Source organism: Mustela lutreola, chromosome 5, assembly GCF_030435805.1.
Source record: "Mustela lutreola isolate mMusLut2 chromosome 5, mMusLut2.pri, whole genome shotgun sequence".
Taxonomy (NCBI): domain Eukaryota; kingdom Metazoa; phylum Chordata; class Mammalia; order Carnivora; family Mustelidae; genus Mustela; species Mustela lutreola.
Window position 1 is genome coordinate 150,276,869 of NC_081294.1, and position 15,648 is coordinate 150,292,516.

General features: G+C 60.0%; 1 protein-coding gene across 2 annotated transcripts; it reads left to right on the forward strand.

Moving 5' to 3' along the window:
* Nucleotides 1-589: 589 nt before the first annotated feature.
* N4BP3 (NEDD4 binding protein 3) lies at nt 590-8,819 on the forward strand. 2 transcript variants are annotated; one of them, XM_059175854.1, is made up of 5 exons: nt 590-866; nt 6,102-6,449; nt 6,715-7,242; nt 7,556-7,810; nt 7,905-8,819. In XM_059175854.1, exons 2-5 carry the CDS (start codon nt 6,129-6,131, stop codon nt 8,439-8,441), a joined length of 1,641 nt encoding a protein of 546 aa, XP_059031837.1. In that variant the 5' UTR covers nt 590-866; nt 6,102-6,128; the 3' UTR covers nt 8,442-8,819. The 2 variants fall into 2 exon arrangements, with proteins under 2 accessions (XP_059031837.1, XP_059031836.1); XM_059175853.1 differs by having other exon boundaries at nt 594-866; nt 6,099-6,449.
* The last annotated feature ends 6,829 nt before the right edge of the window (nt 8,820-15,648 follow it).

Consider the following 15,648-nt stretch of genomic DNA (forward strand, 5'->3'; position numbering starts at 1 on the left):
TTAACTTTCTGAGCAAGGCACGCGTTTTAACTGTTTGACTCTGGATACCTTCAGGTGTCCATCTCTGCCTGCCTCCATCTCTCCTGCACTGTCTTTCACCTGTTTGACTCACGTTATTTGTCTGGCCCCTGAAGGCATCCGAATTTGCTGCTCCTAGAAGGCTTTGGTGGCGAATAAATAAATAAATAAATAAATATGCTTAGCGCCGAATTCAGTCGTTCAGGAGCCACAGAGCTCCGCTTATATCTCTCCATCTCTCAGAGCACTGTTTTGCTCCACCTCGGAACCGGTAATAGTGCTTACCTAAGAGGAGGCGCGAGGATCTGGGAGGTGATGGACCGAACGCGCCTCTTCGGGAGCTGCGGAGTTCTGGAAACCGAGAGGGGCGGGCGAGGCCAGGAGGAGGAGGAGCGGGGCGGGCAGGGCGCCCTCCGGGGACGTCGGCGGCGCTCAGGGGGCTGCCGACCAGTCGGGGATCCGCGCTGGGCGCAGCGGGCAGAGGGCTCGGGCGGCTCCCGCGCGTGGCGCGCGGCGAGCCGGGGCGGGGCCCAGGTTGGCTCGCGGTGGGCGGGGGTTGCCCCCCGTCCCCGCTCCCCACATCCGGGGGCCCGGCCGGGCTCAGGGCTGGCGGCGCGCGGGTGAGTCAGGCCGGGTTTTCCCTCCGCCTCTGGGGCAGGCGAGCGAGCGCCGCGGAGCGCGTCCCTCCCTCGCCAATCCGGCTCCGGCGTCTGCCCGCCCCGCCGCGTTTTCCGCCTCCCGGAGTCTGCTGCCCGCCCGCCTCGCAGACTCGCCCGGAGCCGGTCCCTGGAAGGAGGGTTCGAATCCGCGCGAGGGAACTGCGGGGGGCGCGGAGCGGCGCCAGCATGGTGAGTGCGACGCGCGGGGGCTCGGGGACTGGGCTGGGTGTGGGGGGTGGGGCCGGTCTCCGAGAGCTCGCTTTCCCGGTGACCTTGGCCAAGCCGCAGCCCTGGGCCAGCGAGGTGCCGGTCTGAGAAGTGGGCGGGGGGTGGGGGTAGGGTGCGCCCAGGTGCCCACTGCTTCCAGACCCTGAGGCACCGAGGCGCGGGGTCAGGGACCGACCGCGACGCTCCTCTGGAGGGGCAGACGGCAGGTTACCCGGCTCTCTGCAACCCCTGCAAATGTGCTTTCCGCGGAGCAGCGCCTGGGACCCCTGCGCCGCGGCTGAGGTGGGCAGGCGCCCTCGGCGCGGGAGGCTGACCCGGGCTTTCGGTCCCCCAGCTTGGCCGCTCCGAGCAGGCCCCAGGGAGGAGCCCGCAAGAGACGCCCCCTCCCGCCCCCCAGGTAGCTCGAAGACCTCCCGCAGTTCTGGGGAGCCCACGCCTCCGCCACAGTCTTCCCGGGGAGGAAATTCCATGGGGATGCCAACATCGTCTGCTCCTCCACCTTCCCCACGAGACCACTCTCCCGCCCTCTCCGGGATACCCCTTTCCTGCTCCGGTCTCCTGTCCTGAAAGGGCGGCAGCTGCCGGCTCGCTGCCGATCCCCGCTGCCGGGATCCCGACCTGTGGGGACACTACCAGTTCTTGGCGGCTGGAGCACCATCCCAGTTTGGCCAGAGCCTTTCGCCAGAGGGAGGGCCGACCTGGGGCCAGGGCAACATGGGGTCCCTGGCTGTGTCTGGGAAGAGGACTGAGCTGGGACTTGTCACCTCCCACCCAGCTCCCAGCCCCCAGCCACCCCCCCCCCCCCATGCAGATTGGGGCTCTCCTCATTTGCACCTGGGGCTTATCCTGGCTGACCGGCGACCTTGGCCTACCCCCCCCCCCCCGCCCCGCCCCGTGCCCTCTCTGCCCAACCAAGAAGAGAGCCGAGGCTGGAGGCCATCCTGGGCCCAGTGTTCGGCCTCCTCCCAGGGCCCTCCTGGGCAGGGCTTCTCTGCCGGCTGGCTGAGTGTGGGTGTGTATGTGCGAGACTGAATGAATGCGGCCGGCCTGCTCCCGCCACCGCCTCTAGAACTAGCAGCTTTTAGGGCTCGAAGTCCCCAGGCAGCAGTGCTTCCACTATTTCACTTTGACCCAGTCGCAGGCAGGACCAGACCTTCGTGGGGTCCAGACCTAGGTGGTTGGTGGATGCCCTTGGGAAAAGCGGGCATGGGGGGCTGGGCAGACATACATACACAGCTGCCTGTGCCCCTGGCTGGTCCAGCAGTAGAGAAGAGCCTTGCCTAGGGAGTTGGAATTGCTCATCATTGTGGGATCTTGGGCAGCTGGCTTCTGGGCCTCAGTTTCCTTACCTGCCCCCCACTAGACTGTTGTAGAGAGGAGCTCAGATGATGAAATAAAAGGACTCAGAAACTGTGGAGTGGTCTACGCCTCTGCATGGCTCTGTGATGTTACTAGGACTCACTCCTATGGGGTTAGATGCTGGGCTCTGTCTCTTCAGGTGTCTTGGTGGAACTGGAGTATAGCAGCCTCTCCCACCCCAACCCTGGGCCCCCCTCACGCGCTGTCCTTGTTTGGAGCTGGGACATTCCAGTCCAATTCCTCAGGGGCAGCTGCAGACACTCCCTTCAGCAAAGCTGATCCCCCAGCAGGTGGTGGGACCCTCCTCTGGGGCCTGGGCTCTGGAGGGGCTAACCACAGCCAAGGCCGGACTGGGAGCATCCTGCCCACATGCTCTTGGATGGGCCAGTCTAGAAGAGATGCGCTGGGGTTGGGGGGCAGAGGCTGCTGCTGCTGTTTGGTTTTTTTTTTTTTTAATTAGTCACTTAAAAAAAAAATTATTTATTTATTAGAGAAAGAGAGAACAAGTGGCTAGGGGGAGAGGGATAGGGAGAATCAGACTCCCCACTGAGCAGGGAGCCTGGCATGGGGCTCGATCCCAGGACCCTGAGATCAAGGCAGATGCTTAACCACTGAGCCATCAGGGTGGGTTTCTGAACTCGAGGAGCTTGTGTGCTTTCTCCGGTGAGGCTGAACATGACCTCAGGCATGTGCTTTTACCTCCTGGGCCTCAGTTTCCTCTTCGGAAGTGGGGACCTGTGTTCCCCACCTGTGTGTGTTGTGAGGCTGTTGTGAGCCTGGTGACACCGGGGGGTGCTTCCCTTCGTGGCCTGTCTTCTGTCCCATGGCCAGGGTGGCTCCCTACCCTTATGTTCCTGTCTCCACCAGGGGCTGATCCAAAAGAGATGCCCCTCTGTGTCCAGGGCTTTCAGTGCTGCTGGCTAGTCTCGGGCCCAGGGATTGCGGAACAGATGCTCAGGGCTCCTGTTGGGGCCAGCTGGGGCCTGTACAGAATATGGCCCAGGCCCAGCCCAAACCTAGCCAGTGCGGTGGTGGTGGGGTTTCAGCTCTGTGTGGAGCTCTGAGCCTCAGTAGAGCTCTGGGCAGGAGAGCCCTTGGAGGCACTCGGGAGGACGCCCTGCTTTTTGCTCTGATGTTCGCAGTGGGGCTTCAAGGCACTTGCTGTCTTCCCCTCCCTCCTCCCCCACCGGATCCTCTCCAGCCCAGCCGGCACAGCTGCCCTGGCCGGATCAGGCCAGTCCCCTGGCCGCCAAGCAACGGAGGAAGGAATGTGTGTGTTGAGGGGAGGTGGAATGGACCCCTTTAGGAAAAGGGACTGTCCCCAGACTGAGACCTGGGCAGGGTGGAGCCTCCTAGAAGCCAGGGGCCTCAGCTCCACTGGGGGAGCTGATACCCCAGCCTGAGAAGTTACCTAGGAAGGGTGGAGGGCAAGGGAAGGGTGGGGAAAGACGAAAGGAAGGGCCTGTTTGTGCCCCCTTCGGCCAGCTCCACAGCTGTTTCTAATTGTTCAGGTCACACGTCAGGTCACACGTGGAGAGAAGCCCCTCACCCCCCCCACACACACACACACTCTCTGCATCTAGCCTGGGGACTGGGTAGAAGCACTGGGTCTTCTTGCTAGTGTAGTACTGGAGTGTTTGTGTGTGGTGTGTGTGTGTGTGTCCCAGAGGGTGCTCAGCGCCGTGAGGGTGACCTTGTTCGTGATTGTGCTGTTGGATGTGACCATCCGTGCTCTGTCCTCTAACATAGGAGCTATTGCGCTGCTCACTGACTGGACTGCGGTATGGAGGAAGGAGGTAAATGTGTTCTGGTGGCCCCGTGGCTGCCTCCAGATCACGGGCTCCCTCCTGGGACCTGAGACCCTTTGTGGGGAACAGAGCGTGGCCGTTACCTCTCCCTGAGACAGGAAGTCAGGATCTCCCCAGGGGAAGGTGATGTGGTGTGTGTTTTGGGGAGAGGTGGGCGTTTTTGAGCCCTTTCACATCCGTCGTCTCTAATGGAAACCCAAATGGAAGACAGTGCGGGCAGTCTCGCCCATTTCCGAGATGGGGCAGCTGAGGCATGGCAGAAGGAGAAGCAATTGTGGCTGGGTGCTGGTAGACAGACAGTGTGAGGACAGGGCTGGAGGCCGAGTTCTTGGCTGTCCACCACCCTGAGACACAGCGACAAGAGCTAAGCATACTCAGACACAGTGGGTGTCCCTGGGTATGCCTGTCATGGTAAGGAGGCGTCAGATTGGGAGGCGGGACACTCAAACTCTAACGCTTTGGGCTGTGGGTGCCGTCCTTGGCCCCCATTAAGCATTCAGCAGCCATCCTGCTGAAATCACAGGCGTCTCACTCCCAGCAGCTCTGTGACCTTGGCCGAGTCACTTTACCTTTGGGACCCCCAGTGCTCTTGCCTTGAAAGAGGGATGACAGCTCTGTCATTGGGACTCACTGAGACCCTACCCAGGGCTGTGTTGCTGGAGGTGGCCAGCACCTGTGTTTCCTTGACTGGATGAGTCCCCTGACCCTGCGTGCCCTGTGACCTCCGCAGAGGCTATTAGCTGGCCACAGGGTGGGGTTAGGGAGCAGGGCCATGCCCCCCTCCCTCTCACTCACAGAGAGCTTTGTCTTCCATGAATACAAAACCTGGAAATGGTTGAGGAAGATGGAACCTCCTAAGGGCCATTGTTTGAGGTGGGAGTGGGTGTCCCAGAAAGCAAATTGGGGTGGGTGAGGGGCGCACAGCTGCTGCATGCCTGATGGGTGTCTGTAGGGGATCGGGAGCAGCTGCTTGGGGGGCGGGAGGCAGAGAAGACGGTGGTGGTCGCTCATTCAGCAGATCCTGTCCATGCATCTACTGCATGTGGGGCCTTGGGCTGGACGGGGCTCTGGTGGGGGACTAGGTCCAGGCCCCTGCCCCCCAGGGTGTGATCTCAGCGCAGGTGGGAGCTGGTCCCTAACCTGGTCTCTGGGCTGACTGCCCTGCCAGGGAGGAGGAGTTCACATCTGAGCCCGTGAGCTCGTCTTCGGTCAGTCTGTGTTGACCCTGGCTATGGGCCAGGCCCTGAACTGGACCTTTTGTCCTGTTATCTCAGCTCATCCTCCCCAGCCTCCGTGAGTGATAAGACTGCTCGAGGAAGCTAGATTCACACACGTGATTGGCTTCACTCTGGGTCAAGATTTGGGATCCCTCCCCGCCTGGTTTTGGGGTGGCAGCTTAGGCAAGGGCCCCCACCGCCCCTTCCCTCTGTCTCCGCCACTGCCAATATGACTACGTGAACACCTGTTCCGGAAGCTGGCCATTGTTCCCGCCATCCTTCCTCCCCTAGGCCCTTCCTGTTTGTATCCCTCCCACTGCAGCCCCCAACCCCACCCGTGCCAGGTGTTTCCCTTGGGGAACTCTGACCCACTGCTGGAAGAGGGGCTGCACTGGGTTTTCCCCCTCCTCAGAGAAAAAGAAGGAACGGGGAGTCATAGGTCTCCCTCCAAACTGGGTGAGAAGCCTGGTAGGAGAGCAAGCAAAGGCAAAGACAGAGCCCGAGTCCTCAGCTGGCCCAGTCCTGGGAGGGGCCTTCTCCCACTGCTTTGAGCCTGATGGCCCACGATACCCTATCACACCGGCCCCCGGCTGGAGCTGGGGCACCAGGCTGGCGGCTTTAGGGGCTCTGCCCCTTTCTCGTGGCCAGCCTAGGAATCCCGTCCTGGATTCTGTCCGAGACCCTTGTCTTCCTCCTGGGCCCCAGCCAGGGAGGGAGCTGACACAGAGAACATGCCCCTGGTCTTAGGGGACCAGGGAAGTGGGGTAGCAAGTGCCCACCTGCCCCTGACGGAGTCTCCCAATCCCCAGAAGCCGCTGCATGTGCCCTGTTGAAACTTCATGGCCACAGTGCCAGGCCCTGCCGCCATTGCCATGGGCAGCGTGGGCAGCCTGTTGGAACGGCAGGACTTCTCCCCCGAAGAGCTACGAGCAGCACTCGCCGGGTCCCGGACCTCCCGCCAGCCTGATGGGCTCCTCCGGAAGGGCTTGGGCCAGCGTGAGCTCTTCAGCTACCTGCACCTCCCCAAGAAGGACGGCAAGAACACCAAGAGAGCCCCTCGGAACGAGCCTGCTGACTACACCACTCTCTACTACCGAGAACATCCTCGGGCTGGCGACTTCAGCAAGACTTCGCTGCCTGAGCGGGGTCGCTTCGACAAGGTGCATCTCTGCCCTCTTTCCTCCCTAGTGTTGGAGGGTGGGGATGGGGAGTATGGGGTCTCCTTGGAGACCCAAGTGCCCAGATGGGGCTGGGACATGAACCTCCTGCCACAGGCCGGGTCACAGGTCACCGGTCACCACGCCCTGGGGACGTGAACCCCAGGTTCTCAGAGAGGATCCTGGGGGGTGCTGTGGGAGCAGCTCTGTCAGAGGGCAGAGCTGAGGTCAGCCCAGGGCCTCAGACCTGCCCTTTTCTTCCTGGCAGTGCCGCATCCGCCCATCGGTGTTCAAGCCCGTGGCGGGCGCCGGGAAGGGCTTCCTGTCCATGCAGAGCCTGGCGGCCCACAAGGGCCAGAAGATGTGGCGCAGCAATGGCAGCCTGCACACGCTGGCCTGCCACCCCCCGCTGAGCCCAGGGCCCCGGGCCAGCCAGGCCCAGGCCCGTGCCCAGCTGCTACACGCCCTCAGCCTGGACGAGGGCGGCCCCGAGCCGGAGCCCAGCCTGTCTGACTCCTCCAGCGGGGGCAGCTTTGGCCGCAGTCCTGGCACTGGCCCTGGCCCCTTCAGCTCCTCGTTGGGCCACATTAACCACCTGGGGGGCTCCCTGGACCGGGCCTCACGGGTCCCCAAGGAGTCTGGGCCGCTGGCTATGCTGAGCTGCCTGCCTGAGCCGCCACCGCCCTATGAGTTCTCCTGCCCCACCCCAGAGGAGGTGGTATCCGTCCTGCCAGACACCTGTGAGGATCTCAAGAGGGGCCTTGGTGATGAGGACGGTGCCAACCCCTTCTCACAGGTGAGGGTGCCCCCTTTCCCTGGGGTCCTGTTTTGCCCCTTGGCACTGGAGTGCAGGGAAGACAGGAGGGGTCCCAGGCAGTTCACCTAGGGGGCTCGGGCCCCCAGAGAATAAGGAAGATGGAGGGGATCCAATCCCCCACCCCCCACGTGATGGGGATGTTATGTCACTGCCGGCCCTTGCTGTTGAGGAGTTGTGGGGAAGGGAGGAAGAGCGACTCCCTGGGCATGCCACGTGTTGGGGACACTTCCCCTCCAACCCCGGCAGGGTGTCCGTGGGTGCGGGCGTGGCAGGTGTCTCTTCCCCTTGGCAGGTGCTGGAGGAGCGCCAGCGGCTGTGGCTGGCGGAGCTGAAGCGCCTGTACGTGGAGCGGCTACACGAGGTAGCTCAGAAGGCAGAGCGCAGTGAGCGCAACCTCCAGCTCCAACTCTTCATGGCCCAGCAGGAGCAGCGGCGTCTGCGCAAAGAGCTCCGGGCGCAGCAGGGCCTAGGCCCGGAGCCACGGCCCCCCAGCGCCCTTCCGGAGGCCGACCCTGGCGCCCGACCGGAGGAGGAGGCCCGATGGGAGGTGAGAGATCAGGCATCCAGAAACCCTCTGTCCCCGTCCTCTCCGCCCCCCGCCCCCCGACTGAGCCCACTCCTGCCGGTGCTGTGCCCTCCAGGTGTGCCAGAAGACCTCGGAGATCAGCCTCCTGAAGCAGCAGCTGCGGGAGGCGCAGGCGGAGCTGGCGCAGAAGCTGGCGGAGATCTTCAGCCTGAAGACACAGCTGCGGGGCAGCCGGGCTCAGGCGCAGGCACAGGACGCGGAGCTGGCCCAGCTGCGGGAGGCGGTGCGGAGCCTGCGGGAGCAGGGCCCGCGGGAGGAGGCCCCGGGCAGCTGTGAGACGGACGATTGCAAAAGCCGGGGGCTGCTGGCCGAGGCTGGGGGCAGCGAGGGCGGAGGGGCCGGAGGGGGCACTGAGCAGCTGCGGGCCCAGCTGGTGCAGGAGCGGCTGCGCGCCCAGGAGCAGGCACTGTGCTTCGAGCGGGAGCGGCGGACGTGGCAGGAGGAGAAGGAGCGGGTGCTACGCTACCAGCGGGAGATCCAGGGAGGCTACCTGGACATGTACCGTCGCAACCAGGCGCTGGAACAGGAGCTGCGGGCGCTGCGGGAGCCGCCGGCACCCTGGAGTCCCCGCCTGGAGTCCTCCAAGATCTGAGGCCAGTGGATGAGCGGGCGGCAGAAGCACCGCCAGAAAATGGTTTGGACAAGCCTGCCCTGAGACGGCTGGCTCCTTCCTTACACTGGCCGGAGGCAGAACCTGCTGAGGCTGGCCAGGGGTGGGGAGGCCCACCGAGAGGAGGGCTCCAGTGGTGCTGTAGGCCGGATAGGGGGCCTGCAGCAGGAGCCAGGGGGCAAGGCTTCCCGGCAGAGGAGCACCTCGGCAGGGCCCCCGCCCTGTTCCTGGAGTAGATGTGGCCCAGAGGAGGAGGTAGGGGAACGAAGAGCCCCATGACGCAGAAGGGCAGGCGTGAAGGAGGGAGGCCGGGATGGGAACATGGGCCTCCCCCAGAATAAAACCACATTTTCTACAAGAGGCCCCCGGCTGCTACATTGGGCTTGTCCTTGGCCTGAGTCTAGAGGATTGTGGATGGTGGGGGTGGGCGAGGTTCTTTTCCTGGACTGTAGCTCCTCCCTTCCATGGTCATGGGCGGTGGGAAGGGGCGCCCAGTGCCCGTGTGTGCAGCCACTGGGCATGCCTGTTGGGGAGTGGGGGCATCCTTGCCCCAGCACCACACGGTTCTTTAGCTGCCGTGTGGGCTGAAATTCCTTTCTTCAGCACCAGTGGGATTTTGCAGAAGGAACAATGCCAGAGAACCCAGAAAAAACAAAAGGGCAAGTCAGCCAAGGCATTGCTAGAACACGAAACATTCTCTTGGTAGGAAGTTTGGGCCCTAGGTACCCAGCCCCCTGTTGGATCTGGGGCTGGCCCTAAGACAGCTTCCATCAGAGCTCCAGGAGGGCCCTGGCCCTCCCAGAACTCACCTCCCATCTTTCCATCTGGCTGTGGCACGCCCCTCCTTCCGCAGGGATGGGAGCCCCCCCCACCCCCGGGGCCATGCAGGAAACAGGCGAGAAAACTTGTGGGTGGGTTACTTGGTAAAGGGGCTGCACCACAGCAGGGCATGTGGCCATTTACCTGTAGGCAATGGAAGGCCAAGGGATGTTTTTAAGCAGGGGTGAGATGCGATCTGGTTTGTATTCTGCAAAGCTCTGTGCTGAGAGGAAGAACCTTCCACCTCCAGCCCTGCACCAGGCTCCCTGACCCTTGGTCTAGGACCTCAGACCCCTCCAGCCGGCTCCCACCCCCAGCCTCTCAGCTGTCTGGTTTCCCCTCTGGGCTTTTGTTTCTTCCCCGGTGGGTGGCCTGGAGCACATATCCAGTCTGGCACAAAGGTGGCCCGTCCCCACTCTTTGCAGTAAAGTTCAGCACCCTTACGGGTGCATCACTCTAACTGCATTGAGCACATACCGTCGGTTAGGCCTTCGGTGTGTGGGGTCTCAGGGTTGAATTAGATGCCCGTCCCACTCCAGGGGAACCAGCTCGCAGACGTCTCCTCTCCCAGTCCCTGCCCTGATGGGGCAGCGGCACCCTCAGACAAGTTTTCTGCAGAAACCCCAGTTTGCTCCTTTCAGCCAGGATTCCCCCTTCCCAGGCCACGCCTGGCCACCCCTCACACTCCCCAGCAGGTGGATCCTGGTGGAGTCACTGTGCAGGGCTACCCACAGAGGGCTGTGGAGTATGTGCTGGTGTGCCTCACTTTTTTAGGGTGGAGCATGGGGTGTGTGAGTTGTCTGCTGTGGGGATGGTGTGTTTATGGCCCTGTAAGTGGCAGGTGCGTGTGGAGCTATTTTGTGGGTGGTGGGTGTGTCTGGGGGTGTGTTTGGGGCTCCTGGGTTGGGAGGCCAGGAGAGCTGCTTCCTGGCTGCTGTTCTGCTCCATTTCTTCCCGCCAGCCCCAGCCTCAGCCCCTCTTGGTTCTCCCAGACTGGGGTAGAGCCTGTGGCCAGGACAGACCCCTGCACCTAGCTGAGACCTTTTGAGGACCACCCTGAGCCCGGGTCCTCTGCCGGGGAGGGAAACTGGGGGCACTCAAGTTGGGCAGACCAGGAACCTGTTTCACAGATCCCTCCAAACCGAGGTTTCTGGGCCAGTGACCCTCCAGAAGGCACCCCTGCCCGCTCCCCCCCAACCCACCCAGCTAGGTACTGACCTAAAGCCTGGATCACTCCCTCCCTGCAGCCTGGAGCTGGTCATGCTGGGGGCCCAGGTGCCCCACCATGGCGGGGGTCCCCCTTCCGGTATACCATCTCTTCAGAAGAGCTCCCCACCCAGCAATTAGAGAGCTGGGCCGGCCAGTACAGCCGGCGGGGAATGGGTGGGCGGTACCAAAACTTGGCAGCTGTGCCAGAAACCAGGGCCAGACCCAGGCAGGGGGCGGGTGCCCGCGAAAGCTGAAGCTGGGGTGGCTCCGAGGGAACCGGATCCCTTGTTAGCTCATTCCTGCCTGGCAAACCAGTTCCCTGGTCCCCGAGCCGGCTGGGTGGCTCTAGCCGATCACAGGTGTCGCAGCAGTGGCTACCGCTCTGGAGCTACCCTTCCCTCCTGCGAGAGGCGGCCCCAACCACCAGCTCCCCAATTGCCCAGAGGCCCCCTCCCCCCAGCAGATGAGGCCCAGGCAGCGGATTCTCGAGAACCGAGGCGAGCTCCCCGCACTGGGCTCTGGACCCCTGATCTCTCCTGTTCTCAGCTCACTGTCACATTTTCCAGTGGCCCCTTCCAGGCCCCTTAGTCTATCACTCAAGGCTTCTGACAGCCTGGCCTCCAGATAATAATGGCCCTTTCTGGCCCCAGCAGCCCTTTGCAGCCCCCCTGGGCCTTCATCTTTCAGGCTGAGCCTCCTCACAGGTCTTCCTCCCTCAGGAAAGCCTTCCCTGAATTCATGCCCTGCCCTGCCTGGACATTCCCCCGCCACTGCCCCCCCCCACCCGCTTTCTTGTCCACAGAACTGTCTATTTGCTGACATCGTCGGTCTCTCTCCAAGGGGCTGCAGGCATTGCCAGGCTGGGCTGTGTCTTGTTTTTTTATCCCCAGATCCTATGCTGGCTCCAGCCTAGAAGGCACTGGGTGGCCTTGTTGGGCAAGGTGGGGGCCTTGGAGTCCAGGAGGACCAGACCTCCCTGACTGGCATGGGTTGGAGCTGGGGGTGGAGTGGCGTGGGTGGGGAAGTGTCCGGCTCTGCGAGTTCGTTCATTTGCGTGCACTGCCAAGCACTCAGGCTGCAGAGCTGGTCACTGTTTCCTACCCAGTGGGGTATGACCTGTTTCCCTCAGGTCCAGGCCTGGTACTCAGAGGAGGAGGCCACGGTGGCCAAGGCCTCCACCCCCATGAGCCTTCCCTGCCGGGGGGGAAGAATGCAAACATACACACAGGGACAACGGAGGGGGCCCCCACAGTGGCAAGTCAGCAGAGCATGGAGCAACATTTCTCTGAGACTGGGGTGGGGGTGGGGGGGGTCTATGGGTATCAGGGTGCCCTTCTTCAAGGAGGGTTCATGCCCCACAGTGACAATTCAGACTGAGGAACTCACCACGCATGTCGGTGGGGCTTAGTCCTCTCAGATTCAGAAAAGAAGAATGCTATTTCTTGCAACAAAAGTGAAATAGGTCATGAGAGGTGGGGTGCAGAAGAAAGCATCACTGCAGGTGATGAGGGGTGTGTCTTGGGAGGGGGCAGGATGTGTGACAAAGATTGACCAGACTTTGGTCAAGCACTTCTAACCTCTCTTTGCTCCTGACCTTGGACTGTGTCCCTCTTATATAGTCCGGTTCTAGCAAGATTCCCATTAAGTTACTCCTGCCAGAATCCCCCATCCTCTGCATCTGACTCCCCTCCTAATGGAATCTGGTTCTTCATCTTCCACCAAGCCCCAGGTGATGGCTGGCCTGCCTTCAGCAAGACTCCTGTGAGTTGCGTTTCACCAGGCTGCCTCCCACCTTCCAGAGGTGTCCTCTTAGTAATTTTTTGTCCACTGACCCCCCCCACCCCTGCTCCTTGGCCATAAATTCTGCATTTCTTTGTTGTATTTGGAGTTGAGCCCACTCTCTCCCCCATACTACAAACCTCCCCCTCCCATGACAGTAACCCCTCTGGAATAAAGTCATCCTTAACTACTCTTTAACAAATGTCATACTTGCTTTTTTTCTTTAACAGCGATAAACTTCTCTGAGAAAGGGAGATTGTGGGGATTTCCTCAGGAGCAGTGTGTGAGGAGGGCATTCAGGATCAGCCTGGCATTGAACACAGGGAGGGGTGGGGCAGTTTTGGTGGGAGGGTCCCTCCTGTCTAAAAGGGTTTAAGGGGAGGCAAGGCAGCCCGTAGACAGACTGGTAAACAGGAACAGGAGGACTTGAGGCTCTGAGTGGGTCCCTCAGGCAGCCAAAGGGGAGGGCCAGAACCAGGACTAGTTTTATGTGTGTGTGACTTGTGTGACCACTCAGGACCACACTCAGAAGATTTTATTTATTTGACGGGGCTGAGAGGGGTGGGGAAGGGGAAGAAGACTCCTTGCTGATTGGGAAGCCTGATGGGGGCTCCATCCCAGGACCAGAGATCATGACCGGAGCCAAAGGCAGATGCTTAAGGGACTAAGCCATCCAGGCGCCCCATGGCTTCTTGATCCTGAACTTAATGATGTTTGAACAAGGAGCCTTACATTTTCATTTTGCTCCAGAGTCTGCAAATGATGTAGCTGCTCCTGGCCTGAACCAAGGCCTTGCAAGGAGGGGCAGTAACAGAGAAAAGAGCAGACTGGTTGGGTGCCACCTGGAGGGTGGAAGGAAGAGGACTGAGCAGGCAACTTGAGCTCCATGGGTGAGGCCCGATGCTCCGAGTCTCCACAGAGGGCCAACAGCTGCTGGCTGTCCTAATCCCAACTAGCTATCAGGGCAGGGTCCATCTTTTCCGAGCCTGGCCTTCCACAACTCACTCAGGGAAGCAAGGAAGGCTGTATTTTCCAGAGAACATGCCAGAACTTGTCTGCCACAAACCCTTTTTCTTTCTTTTTTAAGCTGGTGTGTTCTTTGTGTACCTGGTCCCTCCCCACCCCACACCTCCCCGCCAGCATTAAGGCATAATTTACATACAGGAAAATGCTCCCTTTGTATAGTTTTTAGAACTTTGACAAATACAGAAAAATGCATAACCAACACTAAAATCAAGATACAGAATAGCTCCATCACACCCCCAAATTCCCATTGAACACTCGGTTGCCCCCTCCCCAGCAACCAATGATCAGCTTTCTCAATAACCCTTTTTTTTCTTTTTGTGAATATTCCCTCCACATATTAGAATATGTTACAAAGTAGCAAGTAAAACCATATGGCATCCATGTAAAGATAAATAGGGCATCTCAATGGAAAGAATGAAGAGCCAGAAATAGATTCCATTCTACAGAAAATCTTAATGTTATGATAAAAGGCTTCCAAACCAGAGGAAAAGGTAGGATCATTTAATAAAAGGTACTGGAGAAACTGGGCAGAAACGGGGGGGGGGGAGGGGGGATGTAAGCCATACCTTGCACTACCCCCTGCAAAATGAAATGGACATGTGTTGAGGAGTTAAATTAAAAAAAAAAAAAAATCAAATCCTAGGAAACTAGCAAAAGATGAAACGGACCATTACTGAGTTAGTGGGGACCAGCTAAGTTCTTCTGCTTCAAAGCAGCCCCACCCCACAGAAGCCGCGGTCCCAACCAGCAAAGACTGGCGGTATCATCTGCGTAAGAAAACGGTGCACTCTGAGAAGCAACAAAACAGCCGTGCAAGGAAAGCCACCTTCGGTGTGGACGACAATGACAACTAGAGGTGGAATGGCCCGATGGGTGTGTACGTGTGTGTGTGTGTGTGTGTGTGTGTGTGGTGCGCGTGCGCGCGGGCGGGACATTCAAAGTCCTTGGAGAAGCCAGACTTTGCACACGCCCACCTGGGCTGTGAAGCAGGCTAGGGCTTCCCCATAGGAAGTGAAGAAGCCTAGGGCGTTCGGGCAGGTCTGTGAGGTCCTGCGGGCTTGGAGGCGGTTTCAGCCTAGCCGGTGGCCCCAGGCAGGGTTCACTCAACTCTCCGCCCCCGCGGCCCCGGCGTTGGCCAGGACCACCCAGGCTCCAGGTGCACAGACAGGCGTCTCCGGGATGCTCCGACGACGCCCCCGCTGCTCCCCGGGGCCGCGGACCGCCCTCCTCCCGGTGTGTGTCCTAAGGTTTTGGAGCCGCTGTTTCCTCGTTCTTAAAATAGAGCATATTGGCTACCTCGGAGTATTTTTAAGGACTTACTCTTTCCCAAGCACTTGCTGTTGGGGATACAGCAGTGATGCTTTTATCCTAAAAGCGGTGTGTGCGCGCATTAGGGGCAGGAAGACAGAATAAACGAATAAACATAGGATTTCGAGCCTAATGCTATAAAGAAAACACAACTGGATTGTGCAAACGCTATACAGAAAACAAGATTGAGCAAGGGTGTTTGGGGGTGGGGTGGCGGGGAGGAAGCCTAGTGGGATGGAGGGGAGGTTGCTCTGCAATGACAATTGGCCCCAACAGGGAGAAGGAAGTCAGGGAAACAGAGATATAGAGCCTGTTTCTAGTTAAAGTCCCTGAGGCCTGCGAAGGAAATGGGGGTAGGGGGAGGCTTCTCTGCCCCTCCCCTACATAGCAAGGGAGCCTGGGAGGATCGTGAATTGAGCCCTGCCCTATGTTTGGGGTCACCGCCTTTCTCTTCCTAACATTTACCTTCCTCCTTAAAATGGTTATGCAGGGGCGCCTGGGTGGCTCAGTGGGTTAGGCCTCTGCCTTTAGCTCAGGTCATGATCTCTGGGTCCTGGGATCCAGCCCCACATCGGGCTCTCTGCTCAGCGGGGAGCCTGCTTCTCCCTCTCTGCCTGCTTCTCTGCCTACTTGTGATCTCTCTCTGTCAAATAAATAATAAAATATTAAAAAACAACAACAAACAAAAACGGTTATGCAATCCCCCCGACGGCCACCAAGGAGGTCCGTCAGGGAGGGCGGTAAGACAGAGGCTGGGACCCCCAGCAAAATCCTTCTGTTGAATACCCAGTGGGTAGATCAAGTACAGGCTTAGGGAACCAGCGAGGCCGGGTAGAAAAAAACGACTTTTCTTTTAAAGATCAGCTGATATTTCAAAGAAGGCACCAAGGAGCCATAGCAGGAAAACTGAACCCTTGGACCCCTAGCATGCACTCTGCAGTTTGGGTTTGTCTTCACTGCAGGAGGGCGAAAGGCAGGGCGCGGGGAAGGCACAGTCCTTTCGGGTTTCGGTTTCTGAGAGCGGAGGTGGGGCGCTGGGATCTCGGGG

Excerpts from the sequence above, each read along its gene's own strand:
- N4BP3 (XM_059175854.1), top strand. The coding sequence starts at position 6,129 with ATGGCCACAGTGCCAGGCCCTGCCGCCATTGCCATGGGCAGCGTGGGC. Across the intron at positions 6,450-6,714 it reads AGCGGGGTCGCTTCGACAAG|TGCCGCATCCGCCCATCGGT; the intron begins GTGCATCTCTGC and ends TCTTCCTGGCAG. Across the intron at positions 7,811-7,904 it reads AGGAGGAGGCCCGATGGGAG|GTGTGCCAGAAGACCTCGGA; the intron begins GTGAGAGATCAG and ends TGTGCCCTCCAG.